This window comes from Nicotiana tabacum, chromosome 23, assembly GCF_000715075.1.
Source record: "Nicotiana tabacum cultivar K326 chromosome 23, ASM71507v2, whole genome shotgun sequence".
Classification (NCBI taxonomy): Eukaryota; Viridiplantae; Streptophyta; class Magnoliopsida; order Solanales; family Solanaceae; genus Nicotiana; species Nicotiana tabacum.
The window spans coordinates 69,164,258-69,190,090 of NC_134102.1; the positions used below are offsets into that span (position 1 = coordinate 69,164,258).

The following is a 25,833-nucleotide window of genomic DNA, read 5'->3' on the forward strand; positions in this document are numbered from 1 at the left end:
TCCTCAAGCAATCAAACTACACTTCACATAGACACGACCTTTTTAAATAACTCTCATAACTTATCACACCAAAAATATTTAAAATAAATTAAGCACTCTAACGTAACATCCTCGCCTCAAGATTTTACTCACAAACACCATATATTTTTTACAATCCGCTCACTTACTCTAACACAGAGGTCAACGACATTACCTTTCCTACGTGAATCAAGTGACCTCACACAACAATAGAGAGTAGTTCCACACACAATAAAATTTAAGAACAATTAGGAACTCAAGATAGAAAGAATTCGCTTACTCTCAGAAACAACATTCATGTGCCACAAAAAACGTACCATAAGCTTGCCCATAGTGTACTACTCTACTAATTGAGCTCACTCAGTCAAGGATCAAGTAGGACTTTACTTGGTTGGAATGTAGGTTGCGGGATGAGTAGGATACATATAGATATAAGAGTGACTACACCTCCCTGAGCACTTTAATACATACATTTCATTGTTCAAAACCCCACACTTATGTCAAACCATAACTCCAACTCCACGTCAATATACATTAACTCCCTACTTCTTTAACCACAAATACATCAAGAGCTACCACTATCAAGGACTATTTTGCACAACAATACAATTATTATTTTTTTCTTTTTTCAATTCAAGTGGCTCTTACTTTTTTCAAAATAGTGCACCTTCTTCCTTATTTCAATAGTTCCACTCAAAAGCCAAACCAACCACCCCTCACTTCAACTTTTGTAAAGTTCATAACAAAATTCAAGTACTCACGAGAGGTAAGAGGTTCAAATAGATGTACAATTCAAACAAATGGGTAAGGCTTGTAATGTGGTTACCAAAGAAACAGGATTACAAGCTCAAATGGGTTAACTAAGATACATAACAATTATATGGGTAATAGCTTATAACTAGCTCAACAAAGAAATGCCTAGATCACTTCTAAGACTGAACAACACTACTATTTCGCTTTGTAAATACACAGGGCAAGTTATAGACATCAAATGCAATGCACAAAATAACACAAAATCTCACACACGCATGGCACATAACTCACTCAGGATCGGATTCATCAAGACACTTTAGTCAAAGCAGTTAAGCAAAGTTAAAATTCTACAGTTTAAGGTACTTATACAAGAGTCAAAAACTGAGCCTAAGCGTCACAACTAAAGCACTTACTAATACTCAAGGCATAATAAAGTCAAGAGATATTACCTTCCATTCAATTCATAGCACAAGGTTTTCTACTACTTACAAAAATAAAAACTAACTACACCCAATTCAAACAAAACCCTTGGAAAAGAACCATGGCACGAAGAAAAACCAAGGGGGAATTAATACACCACCTAACAAAAGAAAATCTTTTTATCTTTTTCGTTCGACTTTATTCCCTCAAGAAACTCGTCAAATGATATCCATCGTCGGGAAAAATCGAAATTTTTTCAATTTTTCTGATTTTTTCAATTTTCCAACTACAACTAACAAAACTAACACAAATCTATACAACATACACTTATCCCCCACCCCACACTTTAAGTTGTGGCATGTCCCCATGAGACACAATTAAAAAGCATAAGGTAAAGGAAACTTTGTTGAACATCTAGTCTGGGTCTGAGTCGAAGTCGGGATCCATTCCTCACCTTCGAACTAATGTGCACATCCATACCGACAACTTCTTCTCAGCCTTTTTGAGATACACCCCACACTTATCTTCCTCACTCAATGCAACTTTCTCTTTTGAGCCTTTCACTTTCCACTCAACACTCGCAGCTGATTTTTCCTTTTGTGCCCTCTTTCTACATTCATATCAAAAGTCACCGTCTCATCGCCCACTCTAAGCATGAATTTTACCTCGTGTACATCTAGTATAGCTCTACCCGTTGCTAAGAATGGTCTTCCTAGGATGAGGGGGGCCTCCTTGTTTTCTACCATATTCACCACTATAAAATCCACAGAAAATACGAACTTATCCACCCGAACTAACACATCTTCCACTATCCCCTCGGGTATTAAGGTCGTTTGGACTGCCAGCTGCAAAGATATTGGCACCGACCTTATCTTTCCAATCTCCTTCTCCAGTTTCCTATAAATAGATAGAGGCGTTAAGTTAATTGAGGCACCAGAATCACATAAAGACTTATCAAATTAATAGAGCCAAAAGAGCAACGTATAGTAAAACTCTCTGGATCTCCACACTTTTATGGGAGTTTATTTTGTAATATATCACTGCAATGCTCTGTAAGCTTGACCACATAGGTTTCCTCTATTTTCCTATTCTTTGTCAGGATCTCCTTCATAAATTTGGCATAAGCAGGCATTTGTGAGAGAACTTCTGTGAATGGTAAATTTACATGAACCTATTTCAGCACATCCAGAAATCTCTCAAATTTTTTGTCCAGCTTTTCTCTATATAGCTTTTGGGGAAAAGGTAAAGCAGGCATATTCTCGCTCTTCTCAGGTTCCTCCCTTCTCGATTTTTCCTCCTCTTCCTTCTTCTCAGCTTTCATTGGGCCTTTCTTCTTCTTGTTATCATCACTTTTCAGTTGCTCCCCACTTTTTTTTTGCAATTATCACATATTTTTGGATTGGGGTGGGATCCTTCAACACTTGCCCACTTCTCAAGGTCACAACATTCATTGTTTCTTTGGGATTCTTTTCTGTATCAGCGGGGAGAGTCCCTGGAATCCTCTCATACAATAGAGTGGCTAGCTGCCCAACCTGTCTTTCCAAATTTCGAAAACCAGTACCTATTTCTTTGATAGCTGCTCCATGTTCCTGTATAGCTGCCCTATGAGTTTCAAGCCTCTTATCAGTTTTCAGAATGAAGGCCTTCATGAGATCTTTTATGCCAGACTGAATGGGCTGTTGAGGTTGAAATTGCTGCCTCTGCTTGGTCTAGAGTTATTTTGTTGCCATGCATCCACGGTACCCTCAGGTGAACTCCATGAAAAATCGGGGTGCCTCTGACCCATTGCATTAAAATTGTAGTTTCCCACAATATTCACTTTCTCAGTTGAGGCTTGACACTCATGAGTAGGGTGTCCTCTTCCATATATATCACAAGCTGCATGAGGCTCACTCTGTATTGTAGCCAAGGTTAGCTTCCTTATCTATTTGGCCATAACATCAAGTTGTACCTGCACAGATGTATTAGCATCAACTTGGTGAACACCAGTTGATCTTCTTCTTTCAACACTCTCAGAGGGACACTGATTTAGCATCTTCAGATAACTCGTCAAGAATTGTGACTATCTCCTCTGGAGTCTTCTTCATCAACGGACCTCCAACTGCATTGCTCAATGTTCTACGTGAGGCCAGTGTCAATCCATCCCTAAAGTCCTGAAGTTGCATCCAGAGTTCAATTCTGCTATGTTGACACTTTCTAACAACCTCCTTAAACCTCTCACATGCTTCAAAAACAGTTTCATTCTCCTTCTGGCAGAAGTTATGGATTTCTCTTCTAAACTTGCCCGTTTTAGCTGAGGAGAAATATTTATCAAGAAATTTTCTGGTCATCTCTTCCCAAGTTCTAATTGATCCTGTGGGCAAGATCTGAAGCCACTGCTTAGCATCATCTTTGAGTGTGAAGGGGAATGCCCTTAGATACACTGCATCTTGTGACACACCATTATATTGAAAGATGTTCATAATCTCCTTGAAGTCCATTAGATGTGTGATTGGATCTTTGTTTTGCTTCCCTCTGAAGACACAACAATTCTGAAGGGTTTAAAACAACCCTTGCTTTAATTCAAAGTTGTTTGCTGCAATTGGAGGTGGTCTCACACTTGATAATTCTTGATTGTAGGCCGATCTAGCATAATCGCCAAGTCCCAGGCATGGGAGCTATATTTTCGAACTGGACTATAGCCAAGGGTTGATTTTGAGTAATTCTACGACCCCTCTTTTCTTCGTAGATAAGCTGTGCATCTCTAATAGATGCTTCCTCAACATCCCTTGCAACTTGTTCTCTTCGTTGGGTTTCCTCTCTTGCAGCCAAATCCACATTATCATCACCGATTCCAGCCATATCTTTGGTTGAGGATTGCCCAACCTTTTCTGATGTCTCGGTGCGACTTATTTTCTTCCTCAGTTGTCATAGTTGTTTTTCAATTTCTGGCTCATATGGTAGCACTTCCTTCGCAGAAATTCGAGTCATGCACCAATCTAACCTGTAACCTACACACAGTCAAAGAACACCAAACATAAAAAGAGAAAAATAAAATAAATAAAAAAAGAAAAATTCCTGAATTAGCACTACAAACTATTTCAAACACTATTGATTGCCAATCCCCAGCAACGATGCCAAAATTTGATAAGCGCAAAACACCACTTTAATTATTCTCACTAGTCAAAGATAGTATAATATCATATCCACAGGGACTGGAGTTAAACAGTATTTTCGTAGTTTCTGGCTTGATTGCTATTCAAGAGAATCAACAATTGAGATTTATATGATTAATAACTATAATTAACTAAGAGTCTAAAGTTATTGACTAATGACAATCGAAACAAGGGTAAGCAAGGAAATTAACAATGGGAGAAAATAGGGGTTGATAAAATAGGTGCAAGATAGTTGTTTGGGATCTAACTCTAGATAATTCACTTCTAAAGTTTAAGTGAGTCTCTCGAATTCACTCAATTATTAGTTCAAACGTTCATCAAAAACTCCTCTCTCGATTAAGTTTTAACCTCATAAGATGAACCAATTTAAGCACGTGAAGATATGCAAGAATGTGTAGTGGATTGGTCTTTAGGAGAACCTCTCTCGACTGTCTCCTTCTCATGAACCCTTTTGTTGTATATATTCTGTTAAGGTTAAGCTATTTTTCCCTTAGTGTAAGTCATGATTTTGTTTGGATAAAGTCAACTGATAATTGCTGCATAACTAAGTTTCTTTGTCCCATAATCATGTTGCGATCTTCATATACATGTGCAATTCAAAACTTGTGCAGTACATCCTTGTCATTAATCTTTTGAACCCCTGTTGATTTTGTAAAGTTTGCATGCATCTATATTTAAGTTATCTTCCATGAAGAAAGGACTTAGACACTATGTTATAATCAAGTGACCCTTTTAGGAGTTGAAGCATGATCACTTCATACCTATATGCTAAACTAGATTTATGTTTGAGTTTGAACTTGTTTTGATGCAATGTTTTCCATCTCCTTTCTTTACCAATATATTGATTTGGTTCTGTAATTGGTCTATCATGTGTAAAGTTCCTCTACATATATAAGATCACTACCTCATTTATTTTGCCTATGAACAGTTGACTGAATGTTGCTTAGCTTCCTTGCTTAACTCTGTAACACCATGTTCTACCTTGAGTTATGCTCAACCCTCCTCCTTATTGTTAACCAGAAGTTGAACTTGACTCTCAAACCTTATGAAACCTATTTATTGATATTATCTGAACACATTGACTTGCTAATACTGTTAGAAGCATGACCCTTTTGAGACCTTAGGGGTGCCATGTTTGAACCCTGTGAATTTGTAGTCATGATGAGAGCTTAATCCCATGACCTTGATAACGTCTCTGTAACAATGGCTGACTATGACTTTTGGTTTGAATCTGCCTTGATGTCTTTAAGGTGCCAAGTAATGTTATTAATACCTGCTTTTATCATACTCCACTGAAGTGAGTTTTTGATTACACTCCAAAGGAGTTCCAGCTGTCTTTGCTCCACCTAGACCAAGTTCAGATACTAGCTCCAACGTGTACTTCCTTTGGCACATATGTATGCCCTTCTTTGATCTGGCAAACTCAATCCTAGGAAAAATTTAAGGTCTCCAAGATCCTTCATTTTAAACTTCTTCTGTAGATCTTTCCTTGTCTTGATCAGCAACTCATGACTACTTCCTGTGATGGTTAGATCATCAACATATATTAAGATCACAATTATATCACTGCCTAGCTTCTGTGTAAATAAGGAGTAGTTTGAACAAAGCCCAACTGGTGCAGGGCTTCAGTCAGTTTTAGATTCCACTGTCTTGGTGCTTGTTTCAGATCATACAGTGATTTATATAATTTGCAGACTTTCTTAATCTCCCCCTGTCTAGCAAATCCGTATGGAATGGTCATGTAGACTTCTTCTAAAAGATCACCTTGTAAGAAGGCATTGTGGACATCCATTTGATAGATGAACCAATTGTTGGATGCAGCTACAGCTACCACTGATCTAACAGTAACCATTTTAGCTACTGGTGAAAATGTTTCTTTCTAATCCAGTCCTTCTTGTTGACCTTATCCTTTTGCCACTAAGCGTGCCTTATACCTTTTCACTTCTCCTGATGATTTATATTTGACTTTGAACACTCATTTGCACCCAATGAGAATTTTGCCTTCAGGGAGATCCACAATACTCCATGTGTTGTTCTCCTCAAGACAAGCTATCTCAAGTCTCATTGCTTCAATCCACTTTGGATCTGCAGCAGCTTCCTTGAAAGTGGAAGGCTCCAAGATAGATGAATAGGAGTTCAAGGCTGTCTTGTAGGAAGATGTAAGTTGATCATAGCTGATATAAGAAGAGATAGGATAGACACAGTTGGAAGCCTTAGTAGTAACATAGTCTTGTAACCAAAGAGATTGCTTAACAGTTATAGATGACTTTCTAAGTGATTCAGTTGACTGTTCTGTGGTAGCAGGAGCATGACTTATGACAGAGTCATTAGCAGCTATATCACACGGTGAATTTGAAGCACTAGACTAATCTGCAGTATAATAAGCACTAGGCTGCTCTGCAGCATTAGATGGCACACTAAGCTGATCTGCAGTATTAGAGGGAATTGAAGGAAAAGAAGCTAAGCTTGTATCCCCTTCCTCTTGAGTAGGCTGAGAGTCACAAGGTTGAAAGTCTGATAGGGGCTGATTATGAATGTTGGGCTCTAAGACTGGAAATAGATGTGATGTAGAGGGTGTGAAATGTTTAAATAGAAACAGATCTTCCTTGAAAACCACATTCCTGCTGACAAAGAATGTTTTAGCATGCAAGTCATAGAGTTTATAGCCCTTTTGAGTAGATGAATATCCTATTAGAACTGCTGGAATAGCCTTGGCTGATAGCTTATCAGTGACTTGTGGACTTCATGCATATGCAAGACAGCCAAAAACCCTCAAGTGGTCAATATCTGGAGAGTGCGTGCTAGTGCAGCATTTCAAAGGATGATTTGTTTTGTAGAATAATAGAAGGTAGTCTGTTAAGTAGGTATACAGCTGTAGACACAGATTCCCCCCCAGAACTTCACAGGTACAGCCCCTTGAAACCTCAGTGACCTAGTAACATTCAGAATTGATCTATGTTTCCTCTCTACTATACCATTTTGCTGAGGTGTGTGGACACAAGAACTTTGGTGTATCATGCCATTTTCCTTGACTAATTCATCAAACTGAGAGTTAGAAAACTCAAATCCATTATATGTTCTCAGAATTTGAACATTGGAATTGAAAATGTTCTTTACCATAGCTAAGAATTGTCTTATAACAACAATAGTTTCAGCTTTATCGTTCAACAAGAATATCCAGGTGTACCTGGAGAAATCATCTACTAGTGTTAGAAAGTACCTCTTACCATCATGTGTAGGAACTCTATATGGACCCCAAACATCACCATGTACTAGTTGAAAAGGTTTATTTGAACTAGTTGTACTAGTAGGAAATGGAAGTTTAGACTGTTTTGCAAGTGGACACACTGTGCAGTGATGATTTTTATCTGGCTTGGACTGTTTTAAAGACTCTATTTTCCTAAGTACATCATGTGGTGCATGGCCTAGTCTATTATGCCATACAAACAAAGGAACACTAACAGACACAGAAGAGCAAATGGAGATGGTTCTAATAGGCTGCTGTAATTGAGCTGGAGTTGAGGTTGGCTTCAGGTAGTACAGTCCACAGTCTTCTCTACCAATCCCCCTCACCTGTCCACTGAAGATGTCCTTAAAGAGACATAAATTAGGAAAGAATGCCACATAACATCTCAGTTCCTTTGTCAACTGAGAGACAGATAGTAGATTGAACTTGAAATCAGGAATATGTAGAACATTCTGAATCTCTTGATTTCTGAATATGCTAGATGTTCCTGTATTTGATATTGATTCCACATTACCAGTTGGTAAATGTACTTTTCCACCTTTTAGGTTAGAGTCTCTATCCAGTTTATTCAACAAATTAGAGTTTGCTACCATGTGATTAGTATCCCCAGTGTCAACTATCCATATATCATCAACCACTCTAGATAGAAAGGAGAATATACCTGTTGTTGCTGCTGTTGTTGTTGGTTGAGTAGAACTTCCTTCCTCGTTTACTTTGCCAAGCATTTGTAAGATTTGTTGTTATTGTTCTGGAGTAAAGTAGGGTGCTGAGACAGGAGGTGGAGTCAATTGTGGTTGTGGCTTAATCATATCATCATTATAGCCTCCACTATTGTTTCCTGCAAAGTTAACTGCTAGAATAGGTTTCTGAGCTCCGGATGCATGCATTTGTAAACCAGTAGTTACATATCCTCCACTATTCCTTGCAAAGTTGGCTGCAGAGAAGGAGCCTCCCTTTTTTGTTTTTAAAGTCAGCAGGATATCCATTCAGCTTGAAACAGTTCTTTCTAGTGTGTCCCTTATAGTTGCAATAGTCACATACAAGATTATAATTTCTTCTAGATTTCTGATGAAAACTACCTCTTGTAGAAGAAACAAAGGCAGCAGATTCATGGCTATCTACAGAAGCACCAGTATGAGCAATAGCCCTTTGACTCTCCCTCTCCATTAACATTAAGAGGCTTTGTTAACAGAGAGAGCAGGAATCATCATTAACAATTGATTTCTCGCTTGTTCATATGACTCATTAAGTCCCATGAGAAATTGTAGAAGCTTCAATTTCTCCATAAACACAACAAATTCACGAGATTTCTCATAGTCACACCCAGGAATTGGTGCTAGACTATCAAATTCTGCCCACAGTAGACGTAATTTCGAAAAATATGAGGAGATTGAGCTAGTACCTTGATTTACTGTGGCAATGCTTTTGTGAATCTGAAAAATTCTGGAGAGATCAACCTTGTCGAACTTCTCTTTCATATCATTCCACACAGCACTCACATTTGAAGAATAGACAATTCCACTGAGTAATTCTGGCGAGATGCAATTCATTATCCACGACAACACTATTGCATTGAATCTGTCCCAGAGATCCACTAGATTTGGACCATAACTCTCTCGTTTGCACCTGCCATCTATGAACCCTAACTTGTTTCGTCCTAAAATGGCAATCCTCATAGCACGACTCCACACAGAGTAATTCTCTGGACCTTGTAGTTGTAATGAGATCAAAATTATTCCTGAATTATCATTAGAGTTCAGAAACAGAGGATGATTGTGACCTAACTTTTCTGGAACTTCGTTATCAACTTCCGCCATTGCTGAGCTCACAAGCAAACACTGAAATGAGCGATTAATCTCGAGCGGTAGGCTCTGATACCATGTCAAATTGTTACACTGTAGTAATACAAAGTATAACTTGAATTGAAGGAGAAGAAAACTTGGAGAGAAAGATTACTTCATTCTCATTTTCTTCAACTGAGCTATATCACTGATATTATATACAAAGTTAGAATTCTATATCACCAACTAAATCTAACTCTAATACTAACTCTAGTTAAATTACTAACTCACTTGCTAACCACCTATCTAACTAACTCACTAACTGACTAATGCCACATCAGCACATCAGCTTGCTACACTCTCAACAGGTTCAAATAGCGAAAACAGCCTCTTGCAGAAATGCAAGACAAAGCTGCAAACGAAGACCTAATGTGGTCGGTCCTACCTCGGACACAACGCATAGTAGGAGCTTAGCGCACTGGGCTACCTTTTTTTTATTTTTATTTAAAACCTTCGTTAAGACCAACAACAAGTTTATTCATGCCAAAAAATGATTTAAAATAGAAGATATAATATCCATCTAAAGGTATAGAAACTCTATTAATTGTTGACAAAGAATTAAATTTACTCAGATGATCAAAAGTGGTTTGAGAAAGAGCAAAACCCAACAGCTCACTTGTTACTGACATACCATGCACTTCTCATTCCAGCAACATGAGCTTTAGACTGGAGAGCAAAATGGTTAACCCTCTAGATACTTTCTAGATATCAAATATGTGATTTGGGTGGCAGTTTAGGTTAGAGGTAGTTATAGCATAACTATTTCTCTGATAAATCATTTAGGAATAGGTTCTGATACAATTGCTTTGCACAGGAAATGACCAACATTCTAAAGACGGAAGAACATCAAACCTCACTTGCAGTTCCTCCAATTACCTCTTCCGCTCGTTATTTTTCAGAAAAATGTCTATAGATGACTACAATCCCTGGTATACACTGCAACCAAGCTAGATTTTAGCCCCACTGAAGCATGTATTATCGAGCCTCTGAGTTGAAGGTTACATCCTTCAGAACCCATTGACTGTTCAAAAATTACTTGAACGGTTGGACCAAAGCCGTGCACCCGTGCAAGTAAAATGATGCATTCCTAAATGTTCTATGATAAAGGATCTCTAATATGGTTTTCCAATAATTTACTTCACCATGAAAAGTCTAGTCATTTCTTAACTGTGTACCACTCTCTAAGCCTTGATGTCAAGCTAATAGAAACAATTTTCCACATTGCTGACCTTTTTACTGCCAGAGAGACTCAAAATACCATATTGTATCGAAGTTAATATTACCTAAATAATAGCACCACATAGTGATGGAAACAGCATCTGAATGATGCAATACATGCCTCTTCTTCATATTAAGTTATCAATTTGGAAAGAGTATACTAACTTTAATTGTCACCTCTTAGGACAAAAGATATGTAAAGTCAACTATCGATTCATAATGAGTTTGAACGGATAACCTTTGGCAGATTAAAATAATAAAAAAAAAAACAGATATTGAAGCCATCCATGCAATTTTCCAGTCACCAACTGAGACTCAGACAAAACTGAAAAAATGTTACTTTATCTAATATATACGGGCAAACTCTGCCTACAATATAATCAAAGAGATGGACAGCAAAGAAGACTTGAGCAGAAGAGAGCACTTCAGGTGAAAATCGGATATAGCGTTGACTGCCATAAATGGCTGAACTAACATCAAACCCACTGCCAACTTTACCCTGTGCAATGCAATGGGCAGTTTGAGCTATCACATGAACTACATCAAGATCAGCTTCACCATCCTCAGTCAAACAGGAGAGGTTAACAACGCCAAGATAATGAAGCAAGGCAGCAACAACTGCAGTTGTCATAGCTGCTGATGACCCTAATCCAGTCTTTGCCACTTCAGGCCTGCGATTTTCTCCAGTTGATTCTTCTGCGTTAAAGGTGATTGAAGCGAAGCCAATGATTCAAGTGTAAGAGGGAGCCCACGTGCTTCAATCTACATAAATAATTAACAGAGTGGTCTAAATATTATCAAACAAGGAATACAGGTAAAATACCTAGTAGGATAACATCTTAGACAGTATGTTAGCTTGTGCAGTTCAGAATTCCACAATGTAATTTAATAGAAAGTTGAATATTTTAGTCAATTAAAATAATAAAGGACTAATCCGAGTTGACCAGTTCTAGCCTCACAAAATCCCCGTATCAAATTTCATTGTCATTTTTCCATCCCTATAGTCCTTTCACTAACTTAATGTGATCAAGATATATAAGTCACAGCAATGAGCTAATCAGGATAATTTGAAAGTTTGTATGTATTATTTTTCTTTTGATATTATACAAAATCCTTGTATCGTTATTGTTTTTATATTTTGAACAAAATCCGATAACTTAATAAATTAGCGAAGCAGTAGAAGTCTGTTTCTAGGAATGCTTTATCAGTTTCTTTCCATCTGTATCGGTTGAAAATTCCAATAAATTCAATCCTCCACTGAAAATCCATGGCCATTAAAATCTTACAAATGTTGTGTTACCTTGGTGGATGATAGTCATTCTTTTTACAATTTCTGCAGGTTTGTTCTATTCAAATTGGCTACTCTACCTTTACTTCGTCACAAACTTATGTAATTTGCAAATGTAACTGAAAATGTATTCATAGTATTTCCAATTAGAATTTTATGTTTGTCCAGTGTTATTTTCTGAACTTAGAAAATATCGAGTCAAACATTAGTCCAGCAATTGGTCAATTTAATTATTAAGCCAACTTTGGTCACTTTCTGGGACCGAGGTTATCTTTTTCGTTAAGCCATTCACTAATTGGGCAAAACCTAAATTAAAAAAAGAATAATAATAATAAGTAGTCTCATATGATACTTTTCCCTGCCATAACTATAATTCCTGGAACAGCTGCCACAAATTGTAACATATAAAGTTAAACAACTTTGGGTACAGTTATTGGTGAATATAAAATTTCACTTCATGTGAACAAACTGAACTCACAGGTAATTTATATATCACTGAACCACATCCCATATTGGAAATATAAGTAAGCTATGAACATACCTGATTCCGATCTGAATAGAACTCATTGCAACCCAAGATAGTTATGTCAAGACCTTCATGGATAATGCAGTTGGAAACATTAATTTTCTAATTTCTTTAACAATAATTAGGTGGTAAAGTCTAATATTCAGGAAATGTCATCATCCTTAGATACGAAAGGTGAGAGTGTCAGACATGACCCTGCAGAAGTAGTTTGTGCAATGCATCCTTCTTATCTTTGTCAAGTGTTGCATGGGCTGCAGGAACGGCATACTGCACAGCATATTCTACAAAGGGGTTTCTTGATTCACTGAGGTTCAAACAAAAAAATATGAAATACCATACTGCTTGCCATTTAGATGACTTACATATTCTTGTTATAATAAAACAGATCAAATAAAATCAAAATTAAGTAGCCAGGTATTCAAAAAGCAAATTTTAGAAAATTCACAAACATATAAAGAGAAATATTATTTCCTTTATCTGAAAGCACTTGCCTTGAAGAAACAAGTTGAAGCTTCGAGTGTTTAAGAGACAGTTTATACATGGTTTCTCTTGCCATCTGAGGGGAAGTCAATTTAACATCTGTCCATACCTAAAAATAAATAAGAAAACTGCCTCACAGCGGGGAAAAAAGCGGAGGGGACTAAATAAAAAAGTGCTTCTCGAGAAAGGAGAAGAAAAAAGGCATGCTAATACATACTTCAGATCAATCATATTCAGTTAAGTGCAGCAAATATCACTCACCCATGCCCAACTTTCAGGTTTAATTTCCTCATAAAGTGGCTTCACAATTGCATAAAAACGAGCATTTGTGTTAAGTACAATACCGGCATTAGGCCTCTCCAAAATAAGATAACCTCCTATCATTAAAACCTTTCCAGGAGCAGAGGCAACTCTTTTTAACAATCAATAAGCCGAAAATCAGACATTCATGCATATAAAAGCTACTGGATTATTAAAGTAACGTAAAATGGAAAAAATTCAAAATATAAAAATCCCAAAATTACACTTCCATTATTAAACAATTCTCACTTTGAAAAGCTTGAAATATGCAATCCAAGACTGATAAAGCTGCAAAATCAAAATTTACTTATTTTTCTTAAAAAAATACAAAGAGACCGAAATGAAGCATACTAAAGAAAACAAGCCCTCCAATTCAATTTAAAAACAAGTCAACAACAAGAAGAAATATGCCTTAATCCCGAACTAGCTGGGATCAGCTATATGAATTGGACCAATTTATAACAAAACTACAGAGACTCCTATCAAGCACATGACCAAATGTAAGTACACCAACATGACCAAACCATAATCCTAATTAGCATGATATAAAATAAAAGAAAATTGAGATCTTTGATTTCACTAAAAAGCATCTATGCTGAAATAATTCAACATGGGTTCCTCAAAGAAAACATAACAAAATGCTAAACTCAGAATCATTCACCCCACGGTAATCATCTAGGCCTAACTCAACGAATGGCAGAACAAACCACTAGGAAATAGAACAATTGTGGGAAAACGGAAAAAGGGGAAATCTTTTGCACAGCTCTAAGTCCACATGACAATTTCAAGAAAGTTGGAAATTTTTCAAGGTTGACGAGTGATCATTCAGATTTTGTCACAGAGATAAACAAAAAGAGTGAGAAAAGATACTCGCTTTACTGGGTTAGTGCAGCTACTGTGATTGCAGACTTGAATTGAATTGAAGACGATGACAATAACTACAATATGTGCACAAGCAGCAGTCCAGTTTTGACATTCACTTGCCTTTCTTAGTTGCACCACTTCATTTTCACCTCTCTTTTTCCACTCAAATTTATAGAAAGAGCATTTAAAATTGCTTCACTATTGTATATCTCTTTGAGGGATCTTTTGGATAAGAAATTAAATAATACTAAAATTATTTATATAAATATATTTTTATTGGAAGTTGTTGTTTAATTTTAATCTTGATTCACTTAAGATTTTGGGCGAAGAGAAAATATATCATTTTATTGATTTATTTCAAGATTAGTATTGCTAACCAAATTGAATATGAAAATAAAAATAATATTACTTCTGAAAAAATAATCTCAAAACTACTTATATCCAGACAAAAATATCAATATATTTTATTTCGAAATTACTATTCTTATCCCATCAGTAAAAAGCCTTATGTATATTTTAATCAGAGTGATTGGTAAGATTATAAGTTAGTCAAATAAAATTATAACAATTTTTGGGCTTAAATCTCATTTGCTGTGACAAATTTGATTATTTTTCCATTAGAACTGAACAAAAAGCCCTTGGGGCCAGTTAATCCATCTGTTATAACTTTTTGGGCTTGTTTGCATTTTTACAATTTTCTTAGTTTGTTCTTACGAGGTCCCCACTTTTTATCATTATTATTACGAACAACCCCAAAATAAACCTATTAAAGGACTCAATTTTAACTTTGATCCAAAGTTACAGTTAGACTGGTCTCTCCCTGAGCTTCTCTTCATCACCGAGTCTTCATCTATCATTCTCAGGTTATTCTATGCTCTCTACAATAACAAGCTTATAATATTGAAAGTCATAGGTTTACTCATAACAATATTTTAATCTCGAACTACAATTAGGAATTTGATTATTCTTTTAATTTTTTTTGATATTTTTAGTTTCAGGGTCATTTGCCATCCGACAATTTTTTTTCGAATTTGGGGTGAGTCTTGGATTTGACTTTCTGAATTTCTCCATATACGACGGAGTTGTTGGCTCGCTGAAGTATGTACTCTTCATCTTTGTTTTTCGTTTACATTAGTATTAAAGATACCCCAGATGCAAATTTTCTAAAAAGATTTGTTTTTTTATTTTATTTTCTGGATGTGTATGGAGGAAGTAGAAACTGCTTTCTCTTGAGAAATCATTATTCAAATTATTAGTTGCTCTGATCATGAAGTGCCCTCTGATGCTGATCGGCTTTACCTATTCCTGGTTCTATCCCTGAAGTAAAATAGAAACGCTGCATTTTGCTCCCTTTACAAATGTTGACAGAGCTTTCAAAATTCCAATCTTTAACTCCCAGACTCCAGGAAGAGCCATTGAATTCCATATAGTCTAACCTCGCTTTTGATTGTTCAGAGTCATAGAGTATTCTAAATCTTCGTGAAAACATACATTTATAATACTCTATGACTGAACAAAATTAATGTATTGTTGGACTTGTATAATATATGGAATTCTATGGCTGTTCCTGGACTAAATCACAAGGTCAGAGTATCAACGTATTCTAAATATCGATATATCACTTCCATCTTGGACCAAAACGACATATATCACCTGAACTTAGTTTCAAATTCGTCATGCAAATAAGCCAAGTTCCGGACAACAAATTGATATCTGATATGAAGGAAGAAAGAACCTTCGATGTAACTAAACCTTGTATGTAGTTGTTTGTAATGCTATTTTAACAATGTCAAGCAGTACACATATATTTTTGTATTTCAAAATTTCCTTCTGTTTGGGGCCAGAAAGAATTCAGACTTGGCTTTTTGTTTTTTTGGTAAATTTAATCTTTAAAATGTTGGTTGGACCAGAATTATTCACAAACCAGCCCGTATTTAACCTGTATAAATAAGGACAGATTGGATTATGACCCTTTTTTATTTAAACTCATTTTTAGCTCGATCTTGAGCCGTAGTTGTCATTGTTGTTTGTTTTGAACCCGTCCAAATCCAATCCAACCTGCCATTTGCCACCACTAGTATCAGGTTAATTTTGGTGATATTATTCTATTCCTTGCTTCCTTCCTTCCTTTCTTTCTATGTCTTTATTATCACAAGGGGGTATTTTTTGAAAGAGCAGCCAAGGCAGAGAAGGAAGTAATTCAAGAAAGATGCAGAAGCTGGTTGAATTCAAGCTGCCTAACTTCTTCAACTATCCACCTTACTTCACGTAATTTACTCTTTCCCTTATTTCCATGTCTCCATATGTATACTTGCCATATTTGAACACGTCTGGTCAAAACATATGATGGAAAACCTTTTCTTGGACGGGGTCATGAACCTGCACTTTGACAGCAGTAGATATCAATCAACTACACCTTAATCCCAATTTCCCAAATCAGTGGAGGTTGGCTGTATGAGTCACTGAATTTGGTATGGTGCATGGTGGATGTATACATTTGCTTATGAGGAGAAAGTAAAATTGCTTGAGAAAGGTTCTAATCAGGGGATGCAGTCGTAGTCTCAACATTTGGATGACAAATCATTTAGATCTACCTGCAGAAATTTAGTTTGGATTGCTTTTTTATTGCTGTATCTTAAAAACTGGAAACTACCAAGCATGAATGTTTTATGGATTTCTTATAAGCTAATGGTTGTTATCAAGTAATTATTAAGCACTTCCGATACCTGTTCCATTCATCTGCTATCCAGCCTTTTCTTGGGTAGATGAAAACATGTTTTTCCATTTAATCTGTAACATATAAGATTTTCATAGTATATTAACAGTTTTTTTTATTGTTTCACCTCCATGTGTAAGTCCAACCTTTTATCATGTTAGGGAAGCTTGTTTTTAGTTTTATAAATAGAGTTGCCAAACAACCTACAATTCTATCTAGTTTAACTTTATCTTCCCACTTCAACACTAACCCTAGTGACATATTTGACAGTTTTCTGATAGTCTATCCTTTGCATAGCTCTGCTCTTTGTTTGTCATATATTTATTGCCAAGACAAAAGTATCTCTTCTTACTTATCAAAAGAAGACTAAAAATCATATAGAAGTAATTTCCACTTACTTTAGCCATTATGCAATCATCAAATCTTTAATTAATCAATGTTTTATACTTTTATATGGTAGTTGAAAACAGCAATTAGGCCTTTGCCCATGAATCAAACTTCAGATAGTTAGAGCAAAAAAAAAATCATTTTTCTCTTCTTGGATTTTGTAATATAGTCTTCAATCTTGTGGAAAAAAATTAACGTTGTTATATAGTAATGATTTATCAAACAAATTGTGTTTATTGAAATGTGAAAGTTCAAACTTTTCGACGTGTTTAAGTCAAGATAAATGATAAATATTACAGTTATATATGGTCTAAGAATTCTGCTGGATTTTTTGAATCTTCGATCTTAGATCCCATAATTAGGATGTAATGAAGCTAACACCGTAGGATTCTTTTCTCGAAAGTGGAGAATTTCAGTTTAACATCTGATGGTGTGCAAGCAAAAGAAAATGACATTCTTTCGCCTATATGTGAAATGTTGACTTGTAGCTTTAAGCATGGTGGTAACATATCTTTCAATGGGATTTAAGATGGTTTCTCACAAAAAAAATGATTGTCTTTATTTGTTGTGCATTAAATTAAACTTTTCTTCGAGCAATATTAGAAGATTCGTAGTTTGCACATAGGATAATTTTTCTTCTTTCCTTAGTTTGCAGCCTGTAAGGGAAACTAGGGAGAAGCAGATACAGCTATGGAAGGAGCTCATAATTGATTTCTGTCGAACCCAAAAGGTCTTTGTAATTGGGCTGGAGGAAGACTTTCCATTGTTCAGTAATCCTGCTATTGAAAGTGAGTGCTTCTTCTTATTAGTGTTTTATATGTCTGATGTTCAGCTTAGGAGCTGCGTTATATATATTACCCTAACTATTGCTTTCGCTAAAATGAACTCAAGGTGCCTAGAAATTCATAACGCTAGTGATCTAGAACATCAGTGGAACGTAAAATATCAATTTATGTGAAGTTTAAGATATTAATTTGACTTATATTATAATAGTGATAATGGAAGAAGAATATTAAAGTGATAGTTTGAAAAGTAAGTTGTGATATTTTATACAGAAAGCTTTATATCAAAATTTAAAAATGCATATTTTAATGAATTTGAATTCATAAAGGTGGTGAAAGTTGTATAGAAATGAAATGATGCAACATTTTGGAACATCCCAAAATGAGAAGAGTTTCATTCAAATTTGAAAGAAGGGAGTAACTATCACCCTCTAGAGTTGTCTCCTTTTGTTTGGTGGCGTGTGTATCCTTGTAGAAGGGGAAAACAGTGGTTCTTACAAGATTGTCAAAGCAAATCTTGAGTTGATATTAATCAAGGAAGCAGAGACGGAATAGATGATATTCTCATGCATGCACACACATTTGGACTAAGATGATATATGTGAGAAAGCACGAGAGAAAATATTATTGATTGTTATTCTATGTTACAATGAGCGCTATTTATGTGTATGCATAACACATGACCTACTCTTATTACGTAAGGGACTAGGACTAATTACATATATTCACATAACTATTCTAACACTCCCCCTCAAGCTGGTGCATATAAATCATATGTACCGAGCTTGTTACATATGTAGCTAATACGAGGACCAGTGAGAGACTTGGTGAAAATATCTGCAAGTTGATCATTTGACTTCCCAAACTTTGTAGCAATATCTCCCGAGAATATCTTTTCTCTGACAAAGTGGCAGTCAATCTCAATGTGTTTAGTTCTCTCATGGAACACTGGATTTGACGCAATATGAAAATCAGCTTGATTATCACACACAAGTTCCATCTGGCTGATCTCACCAAATTTCAACTCCTTGAGCAACTGTTGATCCAAATTAGCTCACATGTTGCTATAGCCATTGCTCGATATCCTGCTTTTGCGCTAGACCGAGCGACCACATTCTGTTTCTTGCTCTTCCAAGACACCAAATTACCTCTTACTAAGACACAATATCCAGACGTGGAACGTCTATCAGAAGGTAATCCTGCCCAATCAGCATCTGAGTATCCAACGATCTGCTCATGGCCTCGATCCTCAAACAATAAACCTTTGCCTGGAGCTGATTTTATATACCGAATAATGCGGACAACTGCATCCCAATGACTATCACAAGGAGAATCCATAAACTGACTCACAACACTCACAGGAAAGGAAATGTCAGGCATGTCACTGTGAGGTAATTTAATTTACCAATCAGCCGCCTATATTTTGCAGGATCGCTAAGAGGCTCCCCTTGTCCTGGCAGAAGTTTAGAATTCAGATCCATCGGATTGTCAACAGGTCTACAACCTGTCATTCCTGACTCCTCAAGAATGTCTAAGGCATACTTCCGTTGTAAGATCATAATACCTGAGCTAGACTGAGCGACCTCAAATACCCAGAAAATACTTTAATCTGCTCAGATCCTTAGTCTGAAAGTGCTGAAAGAGATGTTGCTTCGACTTAGTAATATCATCCTGATCATTGCCGGTAATAACAATATCGTCAACATAAACGACCAGATAAATACAGAGATTTGAAGCAGAATACCGATTAAACACAGAGTGATCAACTTCACTACGGGTCATGCCAAACTCCTGGATAATTGTGCTGAACTTACCAAACCAGGCTCGAGGAGACTGTTTTAGACCATTGTGGCCGGAACAAGCGACATACAAGGCCACTAGACTCCCCCTGAGCAACAAAACCAGGTGGTTGCTCCATATAAATTTCATCCTCAAGGTCACCGTGAAGAAAAACATTCTTAATGTCCAACTGATAGAGAGGAATGGCAAACTGCATCCATGGATAGAAAAAGGCGGACTGATGCTATTTTAGCCACGGGGGAGAAAATATCACTGTAATCGAGCCCAAATATCTGAATATATCTTTGGAAACAAGACAGGCCTTAAGTTTATCAACCTGACCACCCGAACCAACTTTGACTGCATAAACCCAACGACACCCAACAGTAGATTTACCTGAAGGAAGAGGAACAAGCTCCCAAGTATCACTCGTATGTAAAATAGATATCTCGTCAATCATAGCATGTCGCCATTCTGGATGAGACACTGCTTCACCTGTAGATTTAGGGATGGAAACAGAGGACAAAGAAGATAAAAAAACATAATGGGATGATGGCAGACGATGATAACTTAAATCAACATAATGGGGATTAGGATTAAGTGTGGTCCTTATACCTTTTCGAAGTGCAATCGATTGACTAGGAGGAGACAAGTCCGCAGTAAGAGCAGGGTCAAGTGCAGGACATGAATCAGCTAGAACTGATGCTGGGCGCGGAGGACGCTGATAAGTCAGAAGTGGTGTTCTTGTGGCTGGGGATCTAGGAGGAGCAACACTAGACTCCTCAATGGTTGGTATGGGTAAGACCTCTATGGGTTAGGGTGTAGGAGGAGCTATAGTAAACTATTCAAAAGTCGGTATAGGTAAGACCTCAGATATATCAAGGTGGTCAGAAGAGGTAAAGTAAGGTCTAGACTCAAAAAATATGACATCAGCTGACATAAGGTACCTACAAAGATCACGTGAGTAACAACGATATCCCTTCTGAACGCGAGAATAACCAAGGAAGACACTTAAGAGCACGAGGAGCTAACTTATCTTTTCCAGGGACTAAGTTATGAACAAAACATGTGCTCCCAAAAACACGAGTGAGAAGAGTGTATAAGGTTGATTGGGGAAACAATACTGAATGCAGAATTTGATTCTGGATGGGAGATGAAGGCATCCGATTAATCAAATAACAAGATGTGAGAATTGCATCGCCCCAAAAACGCAACGGAACATGAGACTCGATGAGAAGTGTGCGAGCAATATCAATGAGATGCCTATTCTTTCTCTCAGCTACCCCATTTTGTTGAGATGTGTACGCACAAGATGTTTGATGAATGATTCCATGAGAGTTCATAAACTGTTGAAATGGGAAAGGCAAATACTCTAGGGCATTATCATTACGAAATGTGCGGATCGAAACCCCAAATTGATTTTGAATGTCAGCGTGGAAGGTCTGAAAAATAGAAAACAACTCATATCGATTTTTCATCAAAAATATCCAAGTGCACTTGGAATAATCATTAATGAAACTGACAAAGTAGCGGAATCCCAAGGTAGAACTGACCCGACTAGGACCCCAAACATCTGAATGGACTAAAGTGAAAGGTGACTCCGCTCGATTATCGGGACGCCGAGGGAAATGGGAGCGAGTATGCTTACCGAGCTGACATGACTCGCACTCTAGAGTGGACAAGTGAGATAAACCAGGTACCATTTCATGAAGTTTTGACAAACTTGGATGTCCCAACCGTTTAATATAATAAATCCGGTGAATCAGTAACATGACAAGTTGTTGAAGGAAGACAAGATGTGAGTCCATGTGATTTAGCAAGGATAAGGTAATAAAGTCCATTTGATTCACGTCCAGTACCAATGATCCGCCCCGTACTGCGTTTCTGTATAAAAACAAGGTCATCAAGAAATAAAACAGCACATTTAAATGATTTGGCTAAGAGACTAACGGCTATGAGATTAAAAGGACTACCGGGAACATAAAGAACTGAATCTAAAGGTAAGGAAGGAAGTGGACTTGCTTGACCTATTGCACTTGCCATGGTTTGAGACCCATTGGCCATTGTGACTGTTGGAAGAGATTCAGAATATGAAATACTAGTGAAAAGAGATTTGTTACCAGAAATATGATCATGCACCTGAATCAATGACCCAAGAGTCGGAAGAAGAAGTCGATTGAGATACACAAGTCACGCTATTACCTGTTTGAGCTACAAAAGCTATCTCAGGAGGTATCTGCTTGCGTGCTTTTAAGCACTTTTCTAGTTTTTGAGATGTTTGGCAATGATAAAAAGTGCTTAAAAGCACTTACTTTTAGGCATGAAAAGTACAAAAATAAGCCAAAAGCCAAAAGTTGGGTATTACCAACTTATGACTTTTGGCTTTTAGCTTATAAGCTACTTTTTAAAAGTCAATCCAAACACCCTCATAATCTGATAAAGATACCATATGAACATTCGAAGTATAGGATCCAACGGTATTTGAGCCAAAAGCATCAGATCTGAGTGACATTATAATGGACTTAAAAGAGATCAAACCCAAATATCTGATGAAGATTACCAACAGTGATGGGATACCCTCAAATCAAGCAATTAGAAACTGGAACCAAACTTTTATAATGATCAGACACTGTTCTAATCACCAAACTAGAGTAAGTTGGTCTGATATTGTTAGTCGAGCTTTAGAGTGCTGAAAAATTTGTGTTGAAGACATTCAGTTGACAGACGCAACTGCTCTGACTTCTCAGATATTCATCGGAAGGAAATTGAAGTCAACAAAATGGTGGAAATTAAATGACTAAGGTCGGAATCAACAGGCGACCTTAGTATGTGAACAAGGTGGCCGAAAAAGTGACCAGAACAGTGACAGACCACTGCTCTCGCCGAAAACACTTTTCCTGTAACTGAAAAACCACAAAATCTCGAAGGGTCGAGTCGGAAAAGGCAGGCGACCAGCCCAGAAGAAAAATCAGACTTGAAAGATGCCAGAAAACGACCTCAACACTCTCGCCGGAACCCTAACTGCCGGAGGCCCGTGACGGCGCGTGCGAAGTTTTCTGCCGGAGATCTTCACTGGGGTTTGGTCGCCGGTGATAGGAGAACCTTGTGGTGGTGTTGGAATTTGCACAAACCCCGCTGAAACTTAGATTGACGTGAACAACTGCTTTAGTTAGCGGAAAATTGCACGGTGACGACTGATTTCTTCCCGGATGTCGTTGGAATGACGCACAACGATAATTATCTCACCAATACTTTGATACCATGTGAGAAAGCACGGGAGAAAATATTATTGATTGTTATTCTATGTTATAATGAGCGCTATTTATGTGTATACATAACACATAACCTACTCCTATTGCATAAGGGACTAGGACTAATTACATATATTCACATAACTATTCTAACAATATAGTCCCATAAAAATTATCGTGTCTTTTCAGCTAAATGCAAGTACCTTTTTCATTTTCTCTACTTTTGCTGATTTCTTCAGTTTGTTGAAAACAGAGATGATACTACAATCAGGGAAGGAAATGGATTAATTACATGTGAATCAAACTGTAAAAATTTATGTTATGAGGTTTAATGGAGTGAATCTGTAATACTTATTCATCTGGAGTACAAGGTTTCTAAAGAGATTTCTTCAATCATTCTAATTCTATGCCGTGAAGTATGCATGTCAGTTCACGGACCATATGAACAAAAATGTCATTTGTTTTAATTTGCAAAATCCTTGCATTTTTTCGCTAATTGAAAATGTGCTAATCTCTTTATGTGGTTTAGCTTGGCAACTTTAGTATTCCACAACTGAATACGGATGATCTCTGATAGTGCAGGATCTCTGAGTCATGAAGCTAGGGAGGCATTTCTCTCAGCTTTGTTTTCTGATGGTAAGTGATCTTGCCAGTTTTAATGATCGTGTTGAACCTATTATTGCTATGAGAGTTCACTATACTGCAGAAGGCCAGATCTCTAACTCTGATCCATTTGACAGGTCGTGCAGAATGGATGGATAAAGGTCATAGAAAATGTCTAATCTTATGGCATCGCATCCAGGACTGGGCAGACTTGATTGTAAACTTTGTGAGTATGCAACCTTAAAATAATTGCTGTCTGTTTTTAGTTTAGCATGGTCCTAACCCAACATTCTAGTGGATTGTAGAACCCGGTAGGTTAGGAATGTGTCTGTGTTTGAGGGGACTATACAATGATTAGTTGTTGGATATAGGACTCATTCTAGGGTATGATTAGTTGAGTGGATATAGGACTCATTCTAGGGTATCATACTCAAATATCATATGCTATTATTATACTAACAACAAAGTAGAGATTGTCCAAAAGAGCCTCTTTTACTTCAAACCATGTTTTAAATTGTTTGACAAATGTTTTTGAAATTTTACGGCAGTTGCAGATCCCCATAATCAGGGTGAAGATAGCATATGGTAAACATCTGAACTCGAACTGAAATGATGAAGTGGAGGAAGTTTGGGCAAATGGGAAAACCCCTAATTTCCTTTCCTGATTTTCCATTCTTTAATAGTCTTATACTCCCTGTTAATCCATGTTGCTCATGCTCTCCCACACTCCACCCTTACCACCCCATCTAACTATCTGAGAATAGAACCATTTTGCTTCTCTATGTGTTATTCATTTATATAAAGAGTGGCGCTCCATGGTCCTGTTTATCATCAATCTTCAACAATCCCCGGAAGACTTCTTCCTAGCTTCCATTTTCCTGCTTTCTTGTTCTTAAATTTATCTGAAGTCGCTTTTGCAGTTTGCTCGTTTGAATTGAATTTCTCTAGAGTATTATCCTATAAAAGATACGATTTTAATGTTTAACAATTAGGTTCTTGTTGGGGACTGCTATATACCATATTTGGGGATGGATGCTGTCTGGTTTTGGAGATGTTTGATGAACTATTATTTAACCTTGTTCACACTGTAGTTGTGTTTGCAATGTACTGCCATTCCCCAGCCTTGTCGGATTCCTTATGGAAATATTATTTAGCTAATTAGGTAAAGGAGTATGGGCTGGAGGACAGTGTTATGACAGTTGAAGAAATACGTTCCGGGACAGAGTCCCGTGGAACAGGTAAGATTTGGGTTTTAAAATCTACAATGTATTAGGTAGCACACATTGGTTACTATTTATTGTCTCGGCATTTCACTTGCCTTCTATGCATAAAACATGTTTAGATAGATTGAGAATAGTTGATGGTTTCAATTTTCCCTTGTCTTAAATATATGACCATCTGCTTGTTTCCATCTTGAACTACTCGGTCATAAACATGTAACGGAAATTATAGTGATACATAATCAAACTTTTTTCAGTTTAACATCTCACTATTATGTTTAGTAGTGAATTCCCACACATTTTATGTTATGACAAACTTCACTCATCAACTCGTGGATTGATGGAGATCTTATGTTCTTATCTCTTCTATTTTATTTGCTTCCTTATCATGTCATCTATCTTTGGCATTTTATTGCTCAGAGCTTCATGGAATGGACCGTACAGTTCTTATGCGAGCTTTGAAGCTGCTTGAACATAAGGGGAAGCTTGCGATATTTAAGGGAACTTCAGCTGATGATGAAGGTGTCAAATTTTCTCTGTAAACCACCTTTTGTGTGCAATGAGCGAGAATTGTACTGAGTATTTATGTCATGAATTACTTGGTGGAGCCAAATGGGATGAAATGGACTTCCAACTTCTGAAACTGAATTCTCCGTATTTTTTGAATTTCCATCAGTCATCAAATACTATGGCAAATACTCATTCACACTCGACGACTGGGAATTGGGATAACTCCTTTTTCACTTGTCTTGAGGAAACATGAGATTTTGAAATTCTTAAACGTTTGGCAGGATCACACAAATTTTGAAAGTAGAATTTGCACGAATCCAAATATTGTAATGTCACGACTTGCAATCTTCTAAGTATGTCATATATATGAGTTGTTGATGCGTTATTCTATATGTAAACCAAGCCGCCAACAGTGGATCCATTTATTACTTTTCTATCCAGGCTTTGCAAGTACCATTTTCATGAAAATCCAAGA

General features: G+C 36.9%; 2 protein-coding genes, 1 non-coding gene and 1 pseudogene across 8 annotated transcripts; 2 read left to right on the forward strand and 2 right to left on the reverse strand.

Annotated features, from left to right (window-relative positions):
- Positions 1-3,366: 3,366 nt before the first annotated feature.
- LOC142177774 (small nucleolar RNA R71) lies at positions 3,367-3,473 on the forward strand. The gene has a single exon (XR_012706330.1). It is a non-coding gene; the product is annotated as a small nucleolar RNA R71 (small nucleolar RNA).
- A 5,292-nt stretch (positions 3,474-8,765) lies between these two features.
- LOC142177206 (uncharacterized) lies at positions 8,766-9,410 on the reverse strand. The gene has a single exon (XM_075245672.1). The coding sequence runs from the start codon at positions 9,408-9,410 to the stop codon at positions 8,766-8,768; it is 645 nt and encodes a 214-aa protein (XP_075101773.1).
- Positions 9,411-10,832: 1,422 nt separating this feature from the next.
- LOC107825837 (phosphomevalonate kinase, peroxisomal-like) lies at positions 10,833-15,536 on the reverse strand (annotated as a pseudogene).
- On the forward strand, positions 14,831-25,723 carry LOC107832264 (vacuolar protein sorting-associated protein 25). 6 transcript variants are annotated; one of them, XM_075245266.1, is made up of 8 exons: positions 14,831-14,973; positions 15,103-15,208; positions 16,284-16,378; positions 17,862-18,001; positions 23,608-23,661; positions 23,766-23,854; positions 24,791-24,866; positions 25,269-25,723. In XM_075245266.1, exons 3-8 carry the CDS (start codon positions 16,320-16,322, stop codon positions 25,388-25,390), a joined length of 540 nt encoding a protein of 179 aa, XP_075101367.1. In that variant the 5' UTR covers positions 14,831-14,973; positions 15,103-15,208; positions 16,284-16,319; the 3' UTR covers positions 25,391-25,723. The 6 variants fall into 6 exon arrangements, with proteins under 6 accessions (XP_075101367.1, XP_075101368.1, XP_075101365.1 ...); XM_075245267.1 differs by having other exon boundaries at positions 15,103-15,146; positions 16,289-16,378; XM_075245264.1 differs by having other exon boundaries at positions 14,832-14,973; positions 16,289-16,378.
- The last annotated feature ends 110 nt before the right edge of the window (positions 25,724-25,833 follow it).

What these genes read in the sequence shown, in the direction of transcription:
- LOC142177206 (XM_075245672.1), bottom strand. Translation starts at nt 9,410, where the DNA reads ATGGCGGAAGTTGATAACGAAGTTCCAGAAAAGTTAGGTCACAATCAT.
- LOC107832264 (XM_075245266.1), top strand. Translation starts at nt 16,320, where the DNA reads ATGCAGAAGCTGGTTGAATTCAAGCTGCCTAACTTCTTCAACTATCCA. An exon ending in CAGTAATCCTGCTATTGAAA is followed by an intron (nt 18,002 to 23,607) that starts GTGAGTGCTTCT and finishes CTGATAGTGCAG; the next exon opens with GATCTCTGAGTCATGAAGCT. An exon ending in GACAGAGTCCCGTGGAACAG is followed by an intron (nt 24,867 to 25,268) that starts GTAAGATTTGGG and finishes TTTATTGCTCAG; the next exon opens with AGCTTCATGGAATGGACCGT.